Genomic DNA, 24978 nt, shown 5'->3' with positions numbered 1-24978 from the left:
AGAAATATATTATGTATTCTAAATATATACACACACACACACATATATATATATATATATATAGAGAGAGAGAGAGAGAACCAGTATTTTTGTTTTCAATTCACTAGTGTTATCCTGGCAATAAGTTAAGAAAGCATTATAACTTCTTGAGAAGCATTTAGTATACCCCATTACTTTTCTGGGAGTTTCTGGGAAAGGAGATTCTTTGTAGTGCTGGGAGAGCAATGGAAGTCGCCACCTCTTCTTTGCGGAAGGGGAATGTGGAAGCACGCTGCCCGCTTGCTACTGCCCTAAGGGGAACTAGCCAATAATGAAGCCGCTGCCTCTTCAGACAGTGAGCAGAAAGAGAGAATCATGTTTCCCTGCATGGGAGCCTCTGATTTAACCAAGTGTGCAGACACTTCCTTCTGGATTTCCTTCTGGATTTCCAGTTCATGTGTGCCAAACACTTCCTTTCAAACCAGGTTAGCTGTGCTTGACGTGGTTACTACCAAACTGAACCTGGCAGAGGTGAGGGCTGTGTTGTTTGCTCCTTAGAGCCCTTCTCTGCCCTGCAGTGCCCTCCAGTGGGCTCATTCCACAGAATGCATCACAAGGGCTCCCTTGCCTTCCTTGTTCTTCTTGGGTTTGGCTAGTAGAAGGCACCTACTGAAGATCTGAAGGAGAGAAAGTTTGGGGTGTTTTTTTCATTTCCTGCCTCCCTCCTTGTTTAGGTTCCAGCAAAAGCTATTTCCTTCCATACCAACAGCTCCTGCCTGGTGGGCCTTCCAGCAGCCCACCTATCAATGCCAAGGGAACACAGCCCCAGCCCTTGTGAGCAAGGGAGGGGTACAGCCTCCTGCCATTGTTAGACTTCCAGAGCTTCCATGTTCCTGTGAGTTTTCTCAACCCTCCCCCTACCCCCACCCTAGTCCTTTCTTCCAAACCTCTTTATTGGATCATCCCAGAGGATTTGTGATTCCTGCTGGGATTCTGAATGATACAACATTTGAAGAGCATAGAAGAGTGTTTGGCGTATGGTAAATGCGCAATAAATGAAGCTAATGGTAAAACATGACTATTGTTATCTCCTTCCAAGGTTAGATGTGTCAATTAAAATACCTCTCTTTGTGCCCAAAAGTGAGGAAGAAAAAATATAAAATAACTACACAACCATGCAAAATTAGAAAAGCAATTGATCTGGGTACATTAGACAAAAATATAATACTGGCCAGTGTGACTCAGATGGTTGGAGCATCATCCAGGACACCAAAAGGTCATGGGTTTGATCCCCATGGTCAGGGCACACACCCAGGTTGCAGGTTCGATTCCCATGGTGCGTAAGGGAGGCAAATGATCGCTATTTCTCTCATATCAAGTTTCCCTCTCTCTCTAAAGTCAATAAAAACATATCCACAGGTGAGGATTAAAATTTAAAAAATAAAATAAAATAAAAATAAAAAGTATGTAAATGTCTTCTCCCCTACATGCATACATCTCTGTGATAACATGCCAAAAAAAGATATGAGAACATTTTTTTATTTGACTTCAGTCTATGAAAAAAGTCTATTTATTTTTAGACATTTTTAAACATGGTCAAACTCCAATCAATGATTTACGAGATGCAAGTAAACCTCATTTCCCCAGGTAAATGTCACCTGAGTAGTTTCCCATCTACCAGGTTTATCACACTCACCATCAAACAATACTAGTCTCTTGAATATCTTCATTTACAGGAGTTATATCTTTACCAACATTTGTCATATCTTCTTTCTTTTTCCTTCGAAGAGGACTTGGAAAATGGTGTTAGAAATTAGCATGGGCCTGTTAGTTCATGTGAAGACAAAATTAATCATCAAGAGAGCAGCCTATGATTTTATTTCTAGACTGTTAAGAATGCATAGGTTTCTTTTTACTTAAATATTTGAGGTTTTATTTTAAATCACCCCTTTCCCTAGGCTCCACTAATAGCTACAATGAGAAACAGTGGGATAGAGTATAGCTATATCTAGATAGAAAGAATATGGCACCTGAGTGTTGACGGAGCTTGGTTAGCACAAGAACATTTTTCAGACGAGTCGTTTTACAAAATTGACTGATTCAGCATTATTTAGTGTGTAAACAAGATATAGTGCACATCAGAAACAGACACAGGAAAACTAAGAGCACTTCTGTGTATGTTAATTAAGCTGCCAAATACATTAGAAAGCTGGACTGTGGTCCCATGTTCTTAAAGTATAACCCAAAATTAATGTAATAAAATAGGCCATTTCCTGGCTCTATCCAACAGATACTCTGTCCCAAATCTGGCATTATAAAAACTCCTTTTTACTATAAAATAAGTAAAATAAAAAAATAACTTTCAATTTTATAGCTGGAAGGAATCTTATAGATTATCTGGTTTAAAACTTTCATTTTGCAGGAAATAAAATTAAAGTTTTAAGATGTTAAGACTATTCTTCAAGGTCTCAAAGACACTCAATGGCAGAGTTGGGACAAAACTCAAAGCCTCCCAGGAGCTCTGTGTTCTTCATCTCTGAAGGTTGTGGAGAAAGAAATGGTAGGATGCCCTCTTCTGGTCTAGACCACAGACCAGAGTACTGGGAACAGTGCAGGATGTGCTCTCCTCCACACAGGAAGGCAGCACTGGAGGCCGGTTAGCATACTACCTGGGAGTTCTAGTCTGATAAGTAATGTGATGGGGTTCCAAAAGGAACTACCTTAAGGTTCATACCAAGCCACTCTGTCTCAGACAAAAGCAAGGTGTTTCTTGAGTCCCAAAATTGTGGTATATAATGAAAAGTAGAAGAGAAGAACAAGAGTGTGGTTATCTTTTGTTACTTAAATTTATTATTTTAATGTGGCTAAGGAAAAAAAAAGTTTTGTTTGTTTATTTCTATGTTTCAAAGGTAGTGTGTCAAGGTGCAGCTTGAGAAAATATAAGTCTGATTTAGCCTACTAACAAACACATAAAATATATCTAACTTTAGGACTAAATAGATGTTTTCTTTAAATTAGGAGCTATACAAATTTGCTTTTAAATTATATTGTGCTCAGTAAAATGACAAATATCATGTATCATGTGTTTTGTTATAAACACTTCAATATAATTGATTGCAAACCTAGAAAAGTGATGTCTTTAAGTCAAAGCAAAAAAGAAAAGAGAAAAGCTAGGAAGGAGAGAAGATAAGAAAAAGAGTCAGGAAGATACAATTTCTCAGATTTACTTAAAATTAAATTAAAAATACTTACTGACAGCATGTGCAGACACTAACCACCAGAATGATCAATGTCACCATAACTGCTGTCAAACAAATCACCAAAATCTGTCCCGTGTCTCCTCTTAGGTAAAAAAAGTCAACTCGCTCACATCTTGCCCCAGCATAGCCTTCGTCACAGCTATAAAAATGAAACAAGAACACAACAAGGGGAACAATGAGAGAGTTTTAGGAATTTCTACTATTTTATGAAGAAAGTGACACTTTTTTTATTCCTTGGAATTAATAAAGAACACAATTTCTTTAAAAATGTTAATTAGCTGTACACCCGTGTTGGTGAGGAATTTCTCTTTCTTTGCTTTGCTGAAAATCTGTCATCACTTGAACAATATTAACAATGTGTATAATATAAATAAATAAGGGTGTTGACAATTTACTAAACTTTAGCTTGAAATTTTAGATTCTGAGTTTTAAAGGAGAAGATGATAAAATTCCCTCCACGACATTCCCAAGCACTCAAATACCTACTTGACAAGCAATTCACCCTCCCCCCCCCGCCCCAGGATTTCCCATGTCATCATAGAGCAATATGAACAGTTTCAGTGTGCCCAAGTTCTTTTAAAATAATGTATTTAAAAATTACAAGCTGTTTTATATGATCCAACATAGTAATGTGTGTGAAAATTCCTATATATAGAAAGCTTTATAAATGTCATTCAACGTCATTTATCTCTCTCTCTCTCTCCCCCTCTCTCTCTGTAACTTCCACCCATCAGTTTTAGTTCTACTGCTCACAGGTGTCACAGATTAGGTAATGCTCTCATGTTGCTCTCCTAGTCCCCACCTCCCCAACTACATCCCTCCAAACACAATAGGTCTTATCCTCTCTAGTTCTTGGTTTCTGGTTCCTTTATCTGATCCTCGAAGTCTAAGGCCACCTTTTCAGATCCGGACACCATTCCTCTACTCTCTTCTAAATGCCCCCCTTCTCCATGGCCTGATAAAGTGCAGTGAACAAAAAATCAAGATTTTCCATAGGAGCTATCACTCCCCTCGTTCTCTCAATTCTCTATCAACACAGTCTCGGGATTCACCTCAATTCAGCAATGCCCCATGTCTGAGATCCAGGTAAGGGTCTATTTGACCAAGCCAAGACTTGTCTGAGCAACACTCAAGAAACTCAAGGTGCCCTGGCCGGTTTGGCTCAGCGGTTAGAGCATCAGCCTGCGGTCTGGAGAGACCCCGGTTCGGTTCCCGCTAAGGGCACCTACCTCGGTTGCAGTTTGTCCCCGGCCCTGGTTGGTCGTGCGGGTGGCAGCCACTCAATGTGTCCCTTTCACGTCGATGTTTCTCTCTCTCTCTCTCTCTCTCTTCCTCTCTCTCCCTCCCACTCTATCTGTGCAAAAGATGGAAAAATGTCCTCGGGTGAGGATAAAAAAAAAAAAAAAAAAGAAAGAAACTCAAGGTGATTTGGGGGCTATCCATAGTATTCTCTGAAGTGCATCATATGCTTAAAAGGTATATAAGAAGTTTGAGATAATTTGAAACTGAAATTATATGTTGTAACATTAGTTACAAATATTTTCCTTTTTTCTCCACAGGCTCAAAGAGATGGTCATAATTATATAAATCTAAAATATAGAAAATTATGCTTCTTGAAAATACTTCTGTACAATCTCTTTTTGTTTTGTTTGATTTGGTTTTTGTTTTGTAAGAAAAGATAAATTGTCAGGCTCTTCTATAGTTTGTATTTGACAAGAGCCAAGGGAGTTAATTCCCCCAAAGCCTGTATTTCACAAGTAAGGAGATCCCTTAATGCCAATACTGCAGTTGATACAATGCTACAAACATTAAATAAAACACAAGCTTGGCTGGAGTGGCTCAGTTGGTTGACTGTCTTCCTGTGCATGAATGGTTGCCAGTTAGATTCCTGGTCAGGGCACGTGCCTGGGTTGTGGGTTCGATCCCTGGTTGGGATATGTGCAGAAGGCAACCATCGATTTGATATTTCTCTCCCTTTCTCTCTAAGCATATCCTTGGGTGAAGATTAAAAAAAAAAAGCTCAGTCACAACTCTGAATTGAAAAGTGAAGCTCAGTGCAGGCACAGGAGAAAGACACCCAAAGCCATCTACTGCAAAGGACCCCAGGACCTATGAGAGAAAACTGCTTCCTGCAAGAGAGCCAGTTATAGTCATTAGGAGGTTAAAATAATGGAAAGAAAGCTTAGAAATATCTTGAAATATCAAAAATCTTTTGCACATGGGCCTGGAACAGGGGGGAAAAAAAGACCACTTTTAATTACATATATAGGATGAAGGTTTTTAAAAGAATCTTTTTTTTAAAAGGTCATAATTAAAGTCTTACAAATATAGTCTCTTCCAATTAGCTTAAATGTTTCTCTAACAAATTTACTTAATGTGACATTTTTAAATGATAACTTTGCCCATAAAATACACAGCAATTACTCGATACTCTTTTAGAATGCTTTTCTAATTATAAAATCCAGGTTTCCTAGTGTAATCACACTTTAGTTGAATTTCTCAGTTAGCAATACTCCCTGCAACTTATAACCCAGTGAGCCACGCTAGAAGCTGAAACGTTAACATGTTATAGTGGCTCTCATGTTATTTCACTTCTCACCAAACCAGTGCTAACCTACATGCTGAAGTTCGTTTTAATAGGTGAAAATGAGGCAAAGGGTACAAGATCCTAGTAGATGTTTATTAAATGCTGAATAACTAAACAAATGAGATTTAATAAGCCTCTTATCAAATAAAATTTAAAATAATTTTTAAAGGCGCCCATAACCCTTGAGGACTCCGCAAAATCAGGTTTGGGATCACTTTTTTGGAATAATCAACAGACACAGTTCTAGGAAATTTAAAAATATTTACTCAATTGATTTTTTTTTTTTATCCTCACCTGAGGACATTTTTCCATTTTTTGTTCAGATACAGTAGGAGGGAGAGAGAGGAAGAGAGAGAGAGAAACATCGACATGAAATGGACACATCCAGTGGCTGCCACCCACACAACCCAGCCAGGACCGGGGACAAACTGCAACCAACGTACGTGCCCTTAGTGGGAACAGAACCGGGTCTCTCTGGATTGCAGGCTGATGCTCTAACGTCTAAGCCAAACCGGCCAGGGCTCGATTAATTCTTAAAACCACCTTTGTGGTAGTTGCTATTATTAGCCAATTTTGCAGATAGAGAAACGCAGCTATAGAAAAATTGAGTGAATGGGCTGGGACTCAAATGCAGGAAGTTGCCTCCCACGTTCACACACCAACTGTATGTAATACTGCTTTAATGAAGTGTGCTGCATAAATAATTATGTATCTGGATACAAATCATTCCCATTCCAAGAAAATACAGTAGACACTAACAGAGGATTGGAATTATTTGAAACACACTCTAGTATTTATGTAAAAACCAGAATCCACAAACTCCTCTGATTCCAAGGAAAAAGAGATATTTCTGTTTCCCAGAATAGCATAGGCACCACAGAAGGACAGTTTTACTTGAATCTGTGCTACCAAGTCACCTAAAAGGTCAGGTCTAGGTTTAATGTCTTCCACTCATCTCATGGTACAATTTATGGAACATTTACTCTGTGCTCGGTACCATGATAAATATTTTTGATTAATGTTTATTTTGCTTAGCTTTTAATACTTCAGAAGAAGATATTATCTCCTTTTATAGATGACAAAACTGAGGCCCAGAAAAGGTAGCCGACCCATTGTTATCACTGTTTATTATTAGCCCAGCCAGTATGGCTCAATGGATTGAATATCATCCCTTGGACTGAGAGGTCCTGCTTCAATTCCAGGTCAGGGCACATGCCTGGGTTGCAGGCTTGATCCCCAGTAGGGGGCATGCAGGAGGCAGCCAATGATGTTTCTCACATTGATGTTTCTTTCTCTCTCTCTAAAAAAAATCAATTAAAAAAAAAACAACTTTATTATTGGTGGAAACAAAATCTTAACTTAGTATATCTGACTCCAAATCCTGCGTCCTAGCTCCTAGGCTTTTCCACCTCCCATTGATTCTGTATCATTCCACCACTAAGAAGGTGTTCCTGGTTCAGATTAAGGCCTTGGTTTTGACACTTAGCATAACATTAGATGGACCATGATAGAGGGTCTCAGTCATTTATTCATCAGTCATTCCTTGAGCACCTAGTAAATTCTAGGCATGGGCCTGGCACTGTAACACAAAAGGAATACTCCATGAGCCCTGCCCTCTAGGTGTTCACAGTCACAGAAGTGACATTCCAAGAAAACATTTTTGCTCTAGAAGAAAAGAGTTTTCATAAAAGTGGGACTAGACCCCAGAGAAAGGACATCTAGCTCACATCTGAATGTGTCTGAGAAGAGGAAGTTAATGCAGGGGTCCAGGAAGAGCTGATGTTTGAGATGCATGTAAAACATCAGTGAGAATAAGCTTGGCAGATTATGAGAAGAGCTTGTGTGATGTACCATGCAAAGAAATGCAGACTCTTAGAGGAACATTGACCCCATAATGGTGAAGTGGTTAGAGAGTCACACCAGGATCAGAGGAGCTTTGGAGGCCAAGGAAATGAGTTTTCATCTCAGATGGAAGGGGGCATGCTTCCTGTTGATTGATCTTAGAGAGGTCGATCACCCACTGTGGTTTTCATTTCATAAGAGCAATAAATGTACAGAACATAGTGATCAGTTAGAAAAGTATAGCATATTAATAGGCATTAATATTTTAAGAACTCAATATATTCTCCCAAATCAGTGAGCAATTAAATGAAAAAACTTTAGAAATCAGCTCTCTCTTTCGGAACACACACAAACAAGCACATTTTTCTTATTTCCTTACATTAGAGAATTCTTATTCTCCTCTAAGTATTATCGTTATATATTTAGTTTTAAAATTCAATTTAAATACAAGTAAATTTTGAAGACGTCCATGACTCAAATATTCCACTATATTAGGGATCAGAATTGCTGTTCTGGGATACTTATTTTAGAAATAAAAAACAAATATATGTTGGGGGAAATGCACAGAATATAAATATTCTATGAATTTTAGGTCAAAATTACACTTAAAAATCACCTTGCTTCTCTATAAGATAAGCTCTTACCACTTTAGAAGGACATCTCTTTAGAAGAAAATGAATATTTAAATTATGAAAAAATATTACTTGTGCCTGAGTAAAATTAAACTTGGGCTCTTAATGCACCAACAGCTGAAAACTTTTCTCCCAGTTCCCTGCCTTACTAAACAAGCTTTGGAAATCTTTATAAGACTGGTTTCCTTGGACTTAATTGACACTTGCAAAAGTAACTTTTAATTTTGCAGACATTTTTTTCATATTTAAATGAATTACAAACAACAAATGCAAAAAAAAAAATGTTTTCATTCAATACACATGGGAGATTTTGATACATCTGATATGAGGTTAATTTCCAAAGTATGTAAAGAACTTGCACAAGTTTAGAAAAGAAAGATAAACAATCCAATTAAAAATGGGCAATGAATCTATATAGACACTTCTCCAAAGAGAACATACAGATGGCCAAGAGACATATGAAAAAGTGTTCAAAGTCACTAATCATCAGAGAGATACACATTAAAACAACAATGAGGTATCACCTCACGCCTGCCAGAATGGCTGCCATCAACAAGTCATCAAACAACAAGTGGTGGCGAGGGTGTGGAGAAAAGGGGACTCTAGTGTACTGCTGGTGGGAATGCAGACTGGTGCAGCTACTATGAAAAACAATATAGTGTTACCTGAAAAAATTAAAAATGGAACAGTCTTTGACCCAGTGATACCATGTTAGGAATATATCCTAAGAATCCTGAAACACCAATCAGAAAGAATATATGTACTCCTATGTTCATAACAGCTCTATTTACAATTGCTAAGATCTGGAAACAGCCCAAGTACCCATCAGTAGATGCACTTACTGATAAAAAAGCTGTGGTTCATTTACACAATGGAATACTATGGAGGTATAAAAAATAAAGATCTCTTACCATTGCGACAGCATGGAGGAACCTGGACAGTATTATGCTAAGCAAGATAAGCCAGTCAGAGAAAGACAAATATCACATGATCTCACATATATAGTGATACCTCGGTTCTCGAACATAATTCGTTCCAAGAGGACGGTCGAGAACCGAATTGTTCGAGAACCGAAGCAATGAAACCCAATAGGAAAGCGGACTCCACAAAGCGTGACTCTCTCTCTGCACTCACACTGATGACGCAAGCAAGGCGCGCTGGGCCGAATGAACGCCATTCGGCTCAACTCGGCTCATCTCGGAAGTTCGAGTTCCAAATATTTGTTCGGATTCCGACACAAAAGTTTCTCGAATCTCCTGGTCGAATACCGATTTGGTCGAAAACCAAGGCGTTCGAGAACCGAGGTATCACTGTATGTGGAATCTAATGAAAAAAAATAAACTGACGAACAAAATAGATCCAGAGACATGGAAGTATGGAACAGACTGACAGATCTCAGAGGGAAGGGGGAGGCTGGGACGGGAAGAGATTAACCAAAGAACGTATATGCATATATGCATAACTCATGGACATAGACAATAGTGTGGTGAAGGTGGGAGGGGCGCGGGTGGGAGTGTGGTAGAGAGGGTCAATGGGAAAATAAGGGGGGACATCTGTAATACTTTCAACAATACAGATAAATTTAAAAAGTAAATAAAAGCATCCTTGTGTGAGGCTAATGTGATAACTACTACACCATGGAAACAAAATGGGTTAAGGGTAAGAAATTACATGAAGCGCACTGGAGGATGTCACCAAAATGGGAGCAAATCCTATGGAGAGCTGAACTTGGATCACTGAATTCAAAGTCAATAGAGATAACCATTACACTATAGGGCCACACAAGCAAGCCAAGTGCCCATCAATAGACGAGTGGGTAAAAAAGCTTTGGTACATATACACAATGAAATATTACGTGGCCATAAAAAAGAACAAATCTGACCATTTGCAATACCATAGAGAGACCTAGAGAGCATTATGCTATGTGACATAAGTCAGTCAGAGAAAGACAAATACCATATGATTTTACTTGTTTATGGAACCTAAAGTACAGTATAAATGAACAAACAAAACAGAAACAGACTTATAGACACAGAGAACAGACTGATAGTTGCCAGAGGGGAAGGGTTTGGGGGCTGGTTGAAAAAGGTGAAGGGATTGAGAAGTACAGATTGGTAGTCACAAAACAGTCCCAGGGATGTAATGTACAGCATAAGAAATATAGTCAGCAATATTGTAATAACTATGTAAGGTGCCAGGTGGGTCCTTGATATTGAGGGAACACTCTGTAAAGTATATGATTGTCCAACCACGGTGCAGTACACCTGAAACTAATAGAAAATATTATTGAATGCACACTATATTAAAATAATAATAAAACTCAATACTAAAAGAGGAAAAAAAAAACCATTGTTAACACTGGACAAAAAAGTCTTGCTTGTCTAAGGCAGGAGAGGACACAGCCTGCCTGCAAGCATCTGGATACTCCAGGGTGTGTCAGTTTCTCCCTCAGCCACTGTGGGAGGAGCCGCTAAACAAGTGCTGGGGTAGGACCAAGGCACTGTGTCCTGACAGATGGCTTGATTAGCTCAGACTTCCCAGTCCTGCGGAGCCCAGGCCAGCACCACCCTGCACCCCTTTGCTTTCAGGCTCAGGGTGCTCCACTTACAGGCAGGAGGGTTTCTGCAGGGCCCCCACGAAGCGGCATTTCCCATTGATGCAGTAATGCTCGTATTTCTTGGGGCATGGAGAGAAGTAGTCATTCCACTTTGATTGTGTGGTGGCAGCTAAAAAATAAGAAAAAAGTTCAATAAATCAACTCACCTTAAAAACATTTCTAAGTAGTAATATATTCTTATCTTTACTGTCAAGTTTCTGTAGAATACACTCTCATCCCTCATTTCTCCTTCTCTCTATACTGGGATAAAAGTCACACTTTTGTGGCTCCAAAATAGCTCTAGAGATTGGGTAATGGGGACTGTGGCGGGAACATTTCATATTTTAGTTAGATTTATGACCAATTTACTTCTCAGAAACATTGGTGTCATTTAAAGGGTAGAGCATAGTTGTGATAAGAGAGGTTATTCTTTCCATGAAGATGATTAGAGCCACGGGGCTGATGGCATTGAAGAGAGAAGTACATTCTTCCTTTCCTCTTGTTCTCTTTTTAAAATTGTTATAATTTAAACATTTACATAGCACTTACTGAGTGCCAGATGTTGGTCTGTATACTCTGTTTATATTAACTCATTTAATTCTCAGAACACTCATGTAAGGTGAGCACCATAGTAACCTCCCACTTATTAATGAGCAAATCTCCCATTGATTAATGAGAGGCTCAGTTACCTTCCAGAATCACACAGCTGGTATGTGGCAGGCCTAGGACTCACACCCAGGAGGTCTTGCCCCACAGTCCACGCTCTTGACTCTCCACTCTGTCAAGCCAGCCATTCCCAGGTAGCTGTCATCTGCTCTCTGCCCGAGGCTCCCAGAAGTCATGCTTCCCTGAATGAAAGATTCCCCCTCTCTTTCAACCCCTAGAGGGTTTCTCTTGTTCTGAAGTCAGAGGAAAATACTGGAAGCTTCACATCTAAGATTTCAACCCTGCACTGACTATGTTGTCTTACTTTTTGGAGTCTTGATCGCTGATTTTTCAACTGGGGACAGTAATATGTAACCATTTCCACATTGTAGAAAGTTTCAAAACATAAAGATTGTCAAGAAGAACAGTACCGAAATACTAACCAGCTGTACCCTGTGTTGGTTCACAACACACATAGAAATCAGCTAACCAGCCTGCACCAGCCCAGTGTCAGACTTTCCATGTTCCTGGTATGGCCACAGCTTGCAGGACTCAGACACCCGTGGAGCCAGAAAGACCACAGTGATCAGTTCGGGAGGGCATTTCACCCTAGGTTTGGTGTGGCACCTGGCACCCCAATGACATCAAACAATCATTTTATTAATAGCAATGACTACTCAACTTCTTCCTTCATATTATGTAATGAGTACATGTAATTGCTCAGGGCCACCAGAAGAGTTGCAGAGCTCTTGGTGATCTATACACAGCAAATACCTGTGATGCCAGTTTTAGAGGTGGCAGAATGTTGCTGAGGAACTGGCTGGCCTGGTTTTTGTTGGTTACTTATCAGCCATGCTGACTGCTGGTCCATGCCAGATATTTTTGCCATGCATGCCAATCAATGAAACTCTTATTGAAATTTCTGCCAGAAATAAGTGCAAATTGCCTCAAAGGTGAAGGTGAGTGAATTGTGGCAAATAAATTGACCGGTCAGTTTTCATTCATCAGAGCCCCATAGCAAGTATTGGAAAATATCAAAGAAATAAAGGATATCCTCTCTCTCTCTCGTACAACAAATTCAAGATAGTAATTCAAGATAGAACAAATTCAAGATAGTAATTACCAACCAACCAGTAAAAGCAACCATAGTAACTGTAAAAACAGTTGTTGTCCACTGGAAACAATGGAATGAACACTGAAATGGGAGGAAAGAAATTAGTGTTTTATTTTTAGCTCTGCCTTTCATTAGTCACATGTGTCTGGCAAAGTGAATTAGGCTGCCTGAGCCTCAGTTTCCCCATCTGCAAACTGAGGATCTACCTAAAAGGGCTGTTGAGAGGGGAAAAAAAAAGAAAGAAAATACATGTGGAATTTTCAGCAGAGTGCCCGAGCAATAAGTCCTCAGTAAATGAGTTGATGCTAGAATCTTGGAAATCCTGGCAATTCTAAGAAAAATTTTGTATAAGTACAAATGTGCTTATTTAATTAAGGGAAAACTTCTACGATATGTCGTTTTTTTGTTATTGTTTTTAATTTAGGAGGAGGTGAGTAAGCAACTGAGGTATGGAGAATGTCAAACTCAAAAGCTCAGGGTCAGGAACATGCAAGCCTTATGCAGGGGGCAGAGTTAATGCCAGCAATGGGAGGAACATGAGGGGAGACCCAAGGATGCTATAGCAGAAGTCAGAGACCTCAACTCTCTGTAGTGTTTACACTGAAATTTAAGGAAGGAGAGAGCTGAAGAAGGTTCTTATGAATAAGTTAATGGGACATGTAAAATCTAAACTGGGAAGCATTTCATAAACATATTAGATTAGAGACTGGAACAGAGAAGCAAGATACCAGGGCAAGGAGAAACCAAGGCACCCCTGAGCCATGCAGACACATGTGATGTGGGTCTGGAGCAGGAGAATGGAGGGCAATGGTAAGAATTTAAGAAGCAATAACACTTAGTGTGCTCTGCTGTGCTCCAGTAAGGTCTTTTCTACTTGACAAAACACACCTGACTTTCAACATAATCTCTATGGCTCTGAGTCCCGACCTTGACTGATTCTGTAGTTGTTGTGCCCCTTTAAACAGAGCCTGCGTTCTCATAAACACCACACAGAGCATGATCCCCAAACTGCCTTAACAGCAGCTGCTGGACTCAGTGATTTGATCAGCCTTGGTTTATTCAACACGCACCTGTGCCAGGGAAATGGTTGCCAGGCCCTGTTTTGATACCTCGCAGAGCTCTCTTCTTTGCCAAATAAGCATACTCTTAAATATTCACAGCATTATTTGGATTTGAAAACACTTCCATGCCATCAAGCAGAAAATGTCCAGTGATTTCTCTACAGAACTTTAAAACCTAGAAAAAAATAAATCACACATACTGCCCCCCCCTCCCCCCCCCAATCAGGGAAAAATAAAGGCTTATCAGAGTTGCACGTTTGGAAAAGCACCTAATACTCAGTTGCTTTCATCTGAAGTTCATGAAGGTCATGTTATTTGAAAGTTGAACAACTCTGATATCTAACATTTTCTGCCTATCATGAGACCTGATGACTTAGGGTGGAGGATGGCAAAAATCTGCATTCCTTTCCAAGGCCATGTCCCAAGGAGAAGGAAAACGTAATCCTATGACAAAAGTAAGATTAGTCCCATGTCTTGGGTTTCTCTGTTGAGAATTGACTGGCATGGCTTTGAAAATGTCACAGGCCTGAAAGACTACCTTGATTCTGGGGGTGGTGGAATTAATTGAACTTTTGTCCTCCCACCTTCCTCTTTTCCAACCAACATGCCCCCAAACAACGCTTTCCTCTGGGAGTGAGTCTGTCCCACAAAATTGCACTGGAAAACTACATCCACTGGTGGGCCAGGTCGCAACAGTCTCTGAACTGGATGGGCACCACAGGTGATACACTCGATCTCTTCACCAGACAGCAAATCCCTAAGGTTCTAATGCCAATTAAGTAAGAAACCTCGAGGGTTACCACAGGTCAGTGTATGTCAAAATCTGATCCCAACAGTTAGCAAAAGGGCTCAGAAGTAAGAGCATCTTTCTTTGATCATATGGGCAGATAGACAAGAAGTGAATCTTCCTAGGGTGAAGTGGATAGTTCGATGAGAGGCGATGGATTCTCTTGAGCCAAACTCAATTGGAGGAATACAGTAGACACCCAAATCACTGTGTTTAAATATGGATTTTCCCTCAGTTTGATAGATGCTTTGATTCAGCAGCATTGCTCCCTGTTCTTTCTGTACATGATTATTTTTATTTTTATTTTTTAATCCTCACCCAAGGACATTTTTCCATTTTTTGTACAGATAGAGTGGGAGGGAGAGAGAGGAAGAGATAGAGAGAGAGAAACATCGATGTGAAAGGGACACATCGAGTGGCTGCCACTGCATGACCAACCAGGGCTGGGGACAAACTGCAACCGAAGTACGCGCCCTTAGTGGGAACCGAACCCGGGTCTCTCAGGACCGCTGGTCGACGCTCTAACCGCTGAGCCAAACCGGCCAGGGCTCTGTACATGATTCTTATTCTCAAACCAAAACAGGCTTTGAGATGTCTTTGTGAGAAAAACTCTTCAGAGTTGATACATTAGGTCTATTTTTAATAAAACCTTCATTTACCTATTCCAGTAGTACTTAGTACAAATCTATGTAATGATTTTGTAACAATATTAATAACAGCAGCTCTTCTGAAAAAAAACAACAACAAAACCCTAAGGATGATATACATTTATTATTACAATGCCTTTTTTGGAATTGTCATTACAGTGCCATAACCTCATAGTCTATCTGACCCCTAGTTAGATGCACAGTTAAATCTCTGTGTAAGGGATTAATAGGGGGTCCCTGCTGACTGTGGAGGTAGATGTCCCACAAGTGTTCTCAAGGACAAAGAGGAAGGGAAACAAATAACTAGAAATCCATCTTCCTACACAGATTCCTGACCTAAAAAAGGAAACACCTCGTGCATAGAAGGGTTTACGTGGCCCAGCAGAGTGTGGAGAACAGTTTCTTCTCAGTCTGTGAAGTGAGCCTAAGGCCTCAATCCTCTGTCCTTGGCTTCCAGGCATCTTCCCAGTAGGGGTTTCTTTATATGACAACTTTCCTTAATGTTTTTTTTCCCCCACCAAACAGGACATACAAATGGCCAAGAGACATACGAAGAAATGCTCAACATCACTAATCATCAGAGAGATGCAAATTAAAATGACTATGAGGGCTGGTCCGAGTGCAGTGGTGTCTTAAAATGACTATGAGGTATCACCTCACAACTGCCAGAATGGCTGCCAACAAATCATCAAAAAAAACAAATACTGGCGAGGATGTGGAGAAAAGGGGACTCTAGTACACTGTTGATAGAAATGCAGACTGGCACAGCAACTATGGAAATCAATATGGTGTTTCCTCAAAAATTTAAAAATGCTACTGCCATTTCCGAAGAAGCCTGAAACACCAGTTTGAAAGAATATATGTACCCCTATGTTGACAGCAGCACTATTTACAACAGCTAAGATCTGGAAACAGCCCAAATGCCCATCAGTAGATGAGTGGATAAAAAAGCTCTGGTGTATTTACACAATGGAATACCATGCAGCTGTAAAAAGGAAGGATCGTCACCCTTTGTGACAGCATGGATGGACCTGGAGAATATTATTCTAAGCAAAATAAGCCAGTCAAAATGACAAGCATCACATCTCACTTATTTGTGGAATATAATGAACAAAATAAACTGATGAACAAAATAGATCCAGAGACATGAAGTAGGAAACAGACTGACAAACCTCAGAGGGAAGGGCAGTGACAGAGCGGGAAGAGATAAACCAAAGAACTTACATGCATATATGCATAATAAGTGGACACAGTGCAGTGCAGGCCAGTGTTGAGGGGTATGAAAAATGGGGTGAGGGTATCAATGGGGGAAAAAGGAGGGACATCTGTAATTCTGTAATATAAAAATAAATGGAAAAAATACTTTTATATTTTTTAAGTTACTTTACTTTCTTATCTTGCTAATGATCTCCCTAAGATGGGAATGTAAACACAATTTTCTTGAAGAAGTATGAAACCTGATATTTATTATAAGTCAGGAATCCCATTTGGCTTACATCCAATGCCATTTCCGATAGAAATGTGAAAGGGTTGCTTACTCCAGGACAAGAAGAATAGAGAGTAGACTTCACAGATAGACTTGTCATCCCTCCCTTGCCACCAGAATTGCTTGTACAGGGGCTGATTATACACAGTCAGCATATCTTTTAACCTGAGGGCTGTGCCAACCATTCTGACCTGACAGAAGTGGGCTCTCACTGAGAGCTGTCCTTTTTTCATTCTATAACTTTCAGTGTAGAAATGAGAGCGTATTTGCATTTATTTAAAATTATTCATAGCTGGCCCAAGCCAGTGTTACTGAGTGGACTGAGCATAGTCCCATGGACTGAGAGGTCCAGGATTTATTCCCAGTCAGGGCACATGCCCAGGTTTCAGGCTCAATCTCCAGTAGGGGTCGTGCAGAGGCAGCAGATTGATGTTTCTCTCTCACATCGATGTTTCTATCTCTCTCTCCCTAAAAACCAATTTAAAAACATATATATATATATATAAACATTATTCATAGCTGGGTCTGGGGAGACATACAAAGGACAATGGACAGGAGAAAAACTATTTCTTTTTGTTTTTCAGGAGTGCAGACAATGGAATTCTTATGCCTATGATGACTCCCTTGTTCACTCTCCTTTGCTGGTTCTTTTACAGTTCCCCCAAAACTCTAGACTTTGCAATGCATTGGGGCTCAATGCTTTCTTATCTCCTCTCCTCTCTCCACTTCCTTCCTCAGTGTTTCTTGGCTAAAACACCTTTATGGTAAAAATTCCCAAATTTATGTTTCCATCCTAGATCTCCTTCCTCAGTGCGAACTGTCAAACTATCTCCAGTTGGATGTCTAATGGGCATTTCAACTTAACACTTCCAAAATGGAACACCTGGTTTCCCCCCTCACATTAGGTCTTTGTTCATCTCAGTAGGTATCTACATTCCTTTTGTTATTCAAGCCAAAAATCTTGGGGTCATCTTGACTTGATTTCTCTTTTACTCTATGTCTCATTCATCAGAAAATTCAATTGATTGTATTCAAAATATGCAGAATTGTTCCTTCATCTCATCTCCACTACCCTGGTATAAGCCCAACATCATATCTAGGCTGGAAGTAGTCTCCATGGCAATACCTCTAAGTAGTCTCCCTGCTTTTGCCCCTTTAACTGTTTAGTCTGCACATACGGAAACTAGATGGGTGCTATTAAATCTTGCTCAGAGTCATAATTAAAGGCTTTAACCTCCTCGTCAAGGCTCTACATTACACTACCCATTACCTCTCTTTCCCCATAATCTCTCTGATGTCATCTTTGCCTGTTTTGTTTATTGCTGCATTTTTGGTATGTGGAACACAGCCTGCTGCATAATAGGTGCTCTAAGTATTGGTGGAATGCATAAATTCCTCACTCAAAATAGAAAGTGACAAACTAAAAGTGGAATGCTTAAACTCTGGGGCTTTTTGAAGATAAAATCATAAAATCTTTTAAAAACAGAAACAACTCCTAAAGTTCATCTGATTCATTTCTTCATTCTACAGGTTAGAAACTGAGTCTTTGAAAGCTTAAGTGATTTGCCCATGGTCACATGGTCACTCGATAGAGACAATCTGTTCCCGTTCCACATTAATTCTTTTCTCAAAAACCTTTGGTCCTTATTTGGACTTGACTTTCAAGCAAATATTTTCAAATTTTCCCTCATTAATATATTTAGCATTCTGATCTTCCCACATACTTTTAGCAGTTAGAATGGTGATAAACAACACATTCTAGAGCCAGTCTCTCTGAATTTGTTACTTGAGGTGGATAAAAGTTTTGCCACCCCCAAAATATGGCTTTTGGGATTTTGATTATAAGCTGGTAATTAAGGAAAGAAAGACTCAGAAATAAATTTTGACCTTTCCCCTTTATTGCCTAAAGGAATTTAGATAGAGAACATGTTCCAGGAAAGGAGATATATATCATCGCAGATAACCATAGTTCAGTATGAGTTAGTGTGTGATAGACAAGGCCTCTCTTTGTCCCATTGTGAAAGATGGCCCAGCAAACTTTTATTTACTAAACCTTTGCTTCGCCATAACTATGTAAATTGCCTTTCTGCCCTCAGAAGTCCCAAACCTCAACATTTTTCTTTTCCTTAGCTCCAGAATGGCATATAAGCCTCAACTGCCATAGAGTCTCATATTCCTATGGGCTTGCACATGAAGATACATATTACACTTGGTTATTTTCTCCTGTTAAATGTGTCTCAAAGGTTTGATTATTAGCCCAGATGGAAGAACTTAGAAAGGTAGGAAATTAAAAATTTTGATCCTTACACAGGCTACTTTGCTTACTAGTGTGACCTTAAATAAACTAAAAATCTTCTCCACAGTAAAGAAAAAACTAACAGACTGAAAAGGCAACCTGTAGTTTCCTCAAAAAATTAAAAATACATCAAACATATGATCCAGTAATCCCACTTCCGGATATTAACCCAAGATAATTAAAATCAGTATATCAAAGTGATATCTGTACTTTTCATATTTATTGCAGCATTATTCCCAATGGCCAAGATGTAAAAATAACCTAAATATACATCAACAGATGAACGGATAGAGAAAATGTGTTATATACATACAATGGGATATTATTCAGTATTTTTTTTTAAAAGGAAATCCTTCAATATGCAAAACATGGGTAAACCTAGAGAATATTATGCTAAGTGAAATAAACCAGTCACAGAAGGGCAAATATTACAAGATTCTGATACCTTTGTAATGAATCTAGTTGTTGAATAGCTGGAAAGGAGCAAAATGAAGGTCAAATAGTATAAGCCTGCCATTTGTGCAGCTTTGCCAGGAAGCTGCAGTTTAACACTCTCCAAGAAGCCACTGGTCTATTCTCTGAAGATTGCTGGGGGAAGAAACTGGAGAGGGGAGAGCAGATACATACCCAGTAATATCTGGGTGAAATAGGGAAGGTACTTGCCTGGGAACAGATCATTGGCCAGAGCAGGCACGGCCACTGAAAGCACTGGGAGATTTGGGATATTTAATCCCCTAAACAAAAGAGTTCACTCTCTTATGTTCTTTTAGACTCTTGGGGCTCTTGTTGCATGGAGTGTGTTCTCTTGGCTCTCTTGCATTCATCTACATAGCTTACAGCTTTGTGGGCCCCACAGAATGGACTAACGGACTGCAACAACCTGATGTTGTACCAGACCCAATTCTAGCATGGCTTTGCTTCTAGCTCTACAGAATCCCCAGCTGTACATCTCCCAGGACTGGATTAAAGGAAATGGGACTTTGGGAACTCAAAGACATAATTCCACACAAATAAAAATCACAATCTTCCTATGCGAGTTTCAGAAAATTCTTTTTCTCCAGATATAGTAAGGACCCAACTCCCAGCATCCTGTGGGGAAGAGGACACTTCACGTCCACCAATAACAATTCCACTTCTATATGGTATCTAAATAACCAAATTCACAGAAGCAGAGGGCAGGATGGTGGTTGCCAGGAGCTTGGGGGGAGGGGAAATAAGAAATTTTTGCTGAATGGGTATAAAATTTCCGCTATACAAGATAAAATAATTTCTAGAGATCTGCTCTGCAATAGTATGCATATAGTTAAAAATACTGTATTGTACATTTAAAAATTGGTTAAAAGATAGATGTTCTTACTAAAATATAAATATTAGAAAACACATTTAGAATATGATGAGGCAGATTACTTAACACTATCAATCATCAAATTATGGAATAATTTCCCAAAACAAATGTGAAAATGCCATCATTTACCATTTGAAACCTGAATGAAGAAAGGCACACAAACACATAAAAGCTGGCCTTGTTCTTCTCCATATGTGGGTGACAAGACCCACACAAGCATGACCTAAGATACCAGTGGATTCTACAGTCTGTGGGCACTCTTCAAACCGTCCGCTAGTGTGAGGGAAGAAAGAAGAAGATAGGGCTGGAATTGATTACTCACATCAGGATAACCTGCTCAGCATGTTCTTGGCTCAGTTACAACTTCCTGAGGGTGTTAGGAAAGGAGCACCTACCACCAAGTCCCACACTCCTAGCTTGAAAAAGTTTCCAGGGAATACAGGAGGCTCTTTTCCACTCCACCCTACATTTGGAATTGGCCCATGTTTTGTTTTAAATTAAAAACAACTTGTGTAGAACAAACCATACAATCTATAAAGGACAGACAGAACCTTAGACCAAGGGTCAGCAAGCTACGGCCCAAGGACCAAATCTGACACACAGCCTGTTTCTCTCATCCAAAGTCACTCATTTGCATAGTGTCTATGCTTTCACAGTAAAAGAGCAGAGTTAAGCAGTTGCAACAGAGACTCATAGCCCACAAAGCCTAAGAATTATCTGATCTTTTACAGGCTTGACCCCTACCTTAGACTAATAATTTTGAGAATAGTTACTCAAGCATCTCAAAGGTAAAATATGTAAAAATTATTGCTTTCTTCCCATCTTTTACATTGTGGAACAGAAAAACTAATAATTTGAATGGAATATGCTAACTTTCTATGAATGTAGTCTAAAACAGTGTTAGAGTCTGGAGCACACATCTGTGGACACTAAAGTAGTGTTATGATTAAGAATAAAAGCACTAGCCCTGCCAGGTCACTCAGTTGGTTGGAGCATTGTCCCATGCATTAAAAGGTTGTCAGTTTGATTTCCGGTCAGGGCACAGACCTAGGTTGTTGGGTTCACCCTCTGTCAGGGTACTTGGGGGAGGAAACTGATTGATGTCTCTCTCTCTAATTTCTTCTCTCTCTCATTTTCTTTCTCTCTCTCTCACCCTCCTCTCTCTCTAAAATTCAATAAACATCCTTGGGTGAGTATTAAAAAAAAAAAAAAAAGAATAGAAGCACTCAAATCAGAAAGACCTGAGTGTGAATTCCAGATTTGCTCTTAACCAGCTGTGTAAACTTTGGCAAGTTACTTAATATTATCCATCTCATAAGGCCTTTGAAGGAGTAATTGAATTACTGTATGTAAAGTATTTAGCACAGTACTTGGAAATTAGTATGGGCTAAAAAAACTACCTATTTTTATGGTTACTACATTATAAAAAATTAAACTCTGGGAAACTACTTTCCAAGACTAAAGATGAAGCTGATAAAATACAAATGCACCTCTTGTTAAGCATTACCTGTACAGTCTTCTCTGGCATCTCCACAGAGATGGCCATCATTTGCAGGACTTCTGGTTGAATTCACATCTGCCACAACACAGTGGAGGATCACCAGACCTTCAAGTTCAAAACAGAACCAAAACAAACATGAAAACTTGAATATTTCCTCAATGTGAAATACTCTATCAAAATCATGACCCATTTATAAAAATAACAAGCCTGTGGCTTTCATTTCCAATTCATTCTGCCACAGTGGGTGATGTGTACACGGGCCAGCATATCTCACTTTTTAAAGCTCAATGCAGAAGACAGAATTTTCAAGACAGCATAACTATACACCTTAAGTGAGGAAACTTGACCCTAACTTGAGATGGAACATTGTTATACAAATAGAAAATAGAGTTTTTAGCCATGACATGAATACATTACTAAATATCCAGGGAGAAAGAATAATGAACCCATATGGCAACATACTTTCTGCATTCCACACAGTCCCCATGTTTCTCAGGTATTAACTATTGAGAGTCCTTCCTTCTGAAAAGATGCAACCTAGATAGTCAATTCATAGGAATTATTTTAAAACTTCAGATACCTCCCTTACTTATCTCTGTCTCTGAGAAAGAAAAGCCTCATGAAAAGGTAAGGGGTAGAGAGAAACACTGTGTGTAGTTGAAAGAGCTTAGAAAACAATGTGTAGTTTTTGCATGGGCCTGATTATAAAACTAACTGTAAAAAAGTTACTTATGAGTTAATCAGGAAAATTTGACACTAACTGGGCATTAGATATATTAAGAAATTGTTATCGTTTATTTTATTTATTTTTTCTTTATCCTTACCTGATTTATCTTCAGATAGAGCGGGAGGGAGAGAGGGGGGAGGAGAGAGAGAGAAACATCAATGTGAGAGAGACACATCGACTGGCTGCCACCCACATGACCCCAACCAGGATTGAGGACAAACTACAACCGAAGTACATGCCCTTAGTGGGAACTGAACCCAGGTCTCTCTGGTCTGAGGTCTGATGCTCTAACTGCTGAGCCAAACTGGCCAGGGCAGGAATTATTATAGTTTAAAGTGTGACATTGATATTGTGGCTTACGTTAACATAACAGAGTTCATATCTCATAGAGATTTGTATTTAAATATTTATTAATGTAAGTAATATATCTGAAATTTGTTTTAAAACAATCCAATAAGAAAAGGGGGTGCAAGGTAATGAGGTAACATTATAAATGGAACAAGATTAGCCACAAATTGATCATTGTTGAAGCTGGGTGGCAGGTATATCAAGATTCACTATGCTGTTCTCTCTACTTTTATATATATTTGAAAATGTCTGTAATAAGAAGTTGGAGGGCTTCTGTTCAAGATGGATGGCTGCGTAGGAAAATACAGTGCTCACATCCTCCCACAACCACATCGAAAATACAACTAAACTACAGAGAAACCATCATTCAGAACCACCTGAAATGTAGCTGAACGGAAGTCCCACAACTAAAGATATAAAGAAGAGGCCACATCAAGAGTAGTAGGAGGGGAAGAGATGTAAAATGAGCTAGTCACATACTCACATGTGGCAAATAAAAACTGGGAGATATCTCAGCTGTGGAGGTTCCCCTGATTAGTGAGGGGTCTCAGCCTCACACCAGGCTCCCCAACCCAGGGTTCCAGTGCCAGGAAGAGAAGTCCCCATAACTCATGGCCATAAAAAACAGTGGGATTGTGGCTGAGAGAGACTGAGGGCACCTGGCATCCCAGGTAGTTCCTCTTAAAGGGCCTGCACCCAAATTTACTTGGACATACTACTTCTGTATTTTAGTGCTATGGCAGCAGCTCAAAAGGTATCAGGGACATATGGGAAGAACTGAAAAGTCTGGCACCAGGGTGCGAGTTGGAGGAACAGCTTTTTTCCAGACAGAAATGCTGGCAGAGACCATTGTTTCTTTCTGAGTCCTTCCCCCACAAAGCCAGGAGGCAGGAGCCATGTCCGAGTCTCCATTAATCTGACTATTACTGTTCACCTACCCTGGTGATTCTGAGACCCCACCCCACAAACCTATTGGCCCACCCAAGCTCTTCCATATGAATAGCCTGTCCTGGCTCATGTATCAGACTTTCTTAAAATCCTTCAAACAAGCATATCTGGCCTCTGCATTCCCCATACTTCTTGCCGAGTGGCCACAGGGCTGGCACTAGTGGCAGCCAGCCTTGGTTCACAGCTTGGCCTCCCCAGGGCACCTCCAAGCCCAGCATAAACCGCAGCCATCATTGATTGCTTTGTAGCTCATGGCGGTGGCCCCAGGCAGAACACAGGCTGTGGCTGACCTTGGCTTACACTTTCTGAAAGGTCCCAGAGCCAGAACACCCAGTGAACAGCTTCAGACCACATTGAAGCAACACCCAACCACCTCCACAAGGAACACACTCAAGGGGCAGACTCAATGTGCACCATACCCCTGATGAAGTAAGTCCTATTCCATGTGGTAGGCCCCTGCATAGTTGATTATCCATGCTGGTCATAGCTGGTCCTTCCAGCCAATCACCCTGGGGGTTACATCCCTCTCATTGATGTGCCAACAGCAATCAGGAGAATATACAACAGGAGAATATACACAGTCCACATGGAGAGACGCACCTGGTGTGCTCAGCTCAGGTAAACAGGGAGGCTGTGCCACTGGACTCTACAGGACACCTACTACATTAGGCCACTCTACTAAGTCCAGGAGGCATAGCAGCTGTACCTAATGCATAGAAAGAAACACAGGGAGCCTGCCAAAATGAGGAGACAAAAGAACATATCTCAAATGAAAGAACAGAACAAAACTCCAGAAAAAGAACTAAACAAAATGGAAACAAGCAATCTACTAGATGCAGAGTTTTAAAGATTGGTTATAAGGATGCTCAGTAAACTTATGGGAAGAGTAGAGAACTTTAAAAACATAAAAAGGCATAAAAACCATAAAAAACAAACAAACAAACAAAAAACAAAATAAACCAGTCAGAAATCAGGGATACACTAACTGAAATGAAGAATAATTTACAGGGAATCAACAGTAGAGTAGATGAAGCCAAGAACCAAAACAGTGATTTGGAATATAAGAAAGCATAAAACACCCAAGCAGAACAGCAAAAAGAAAAAAGAATCCAAAAAAAATGAGGATAGTGTATTGAACATCTGGGACAACTTCAAGTGTACCAACATTCACACCTTA

General features: G+C 39.8%; 1 protein-coding gene across 1 annotated transcript in view; it reads right to left on the bottom strand.

Annotated features, from left to right (window-relative positions):
* BTC (betacellulin) overlaps positions 1–24978 on the bottom strand; it is a 53556-nt gene that overhangs the window by 1838 nt on the left and 26740 nt on the right. Inside the window, exons 2-5 of the mRNA XM_036274737.1 lie at positions 21785–21883; positions 10909–11026; positions 3232–3378; positions 1676–1771 (exon numbers count right to left, since the gene is read on the bottom strand). Coding sequence (XP_036130630.1) covers positions 1678–1771; positions 3232–3378; positions 10909–11026; positions 21785–21883 — 458 coding nt within the window. The 3' untranslated portion in view covers positions 1676–1677. The remainder of the gene's footprint in view (positions 1–1675; positions 1772–3231; positions 3379–10908; positions 11027–21784; positions 21884–24978) is intronic.

Source organism: Molossus molossus, unplaced genomic scaffold (assembly GCF_014108415.1).
Source record: "Molossus molossus isolate mMolMol1 unplaced genomic scaffold, mMolMol1.p scaffold_m16_p_1, whole genome shotgun sequence".
In the NCBI taxonomy this organism is placed as follows: domain Eukaryota; kingdom Metazoa; phylum Chordata; class Mammalia; order Chiroptera; family Molossidae; genus Molossus; species Molossus molossus.
This window is presented reverse-complemented; position numbering and strand designations above follow the sequence as displayed.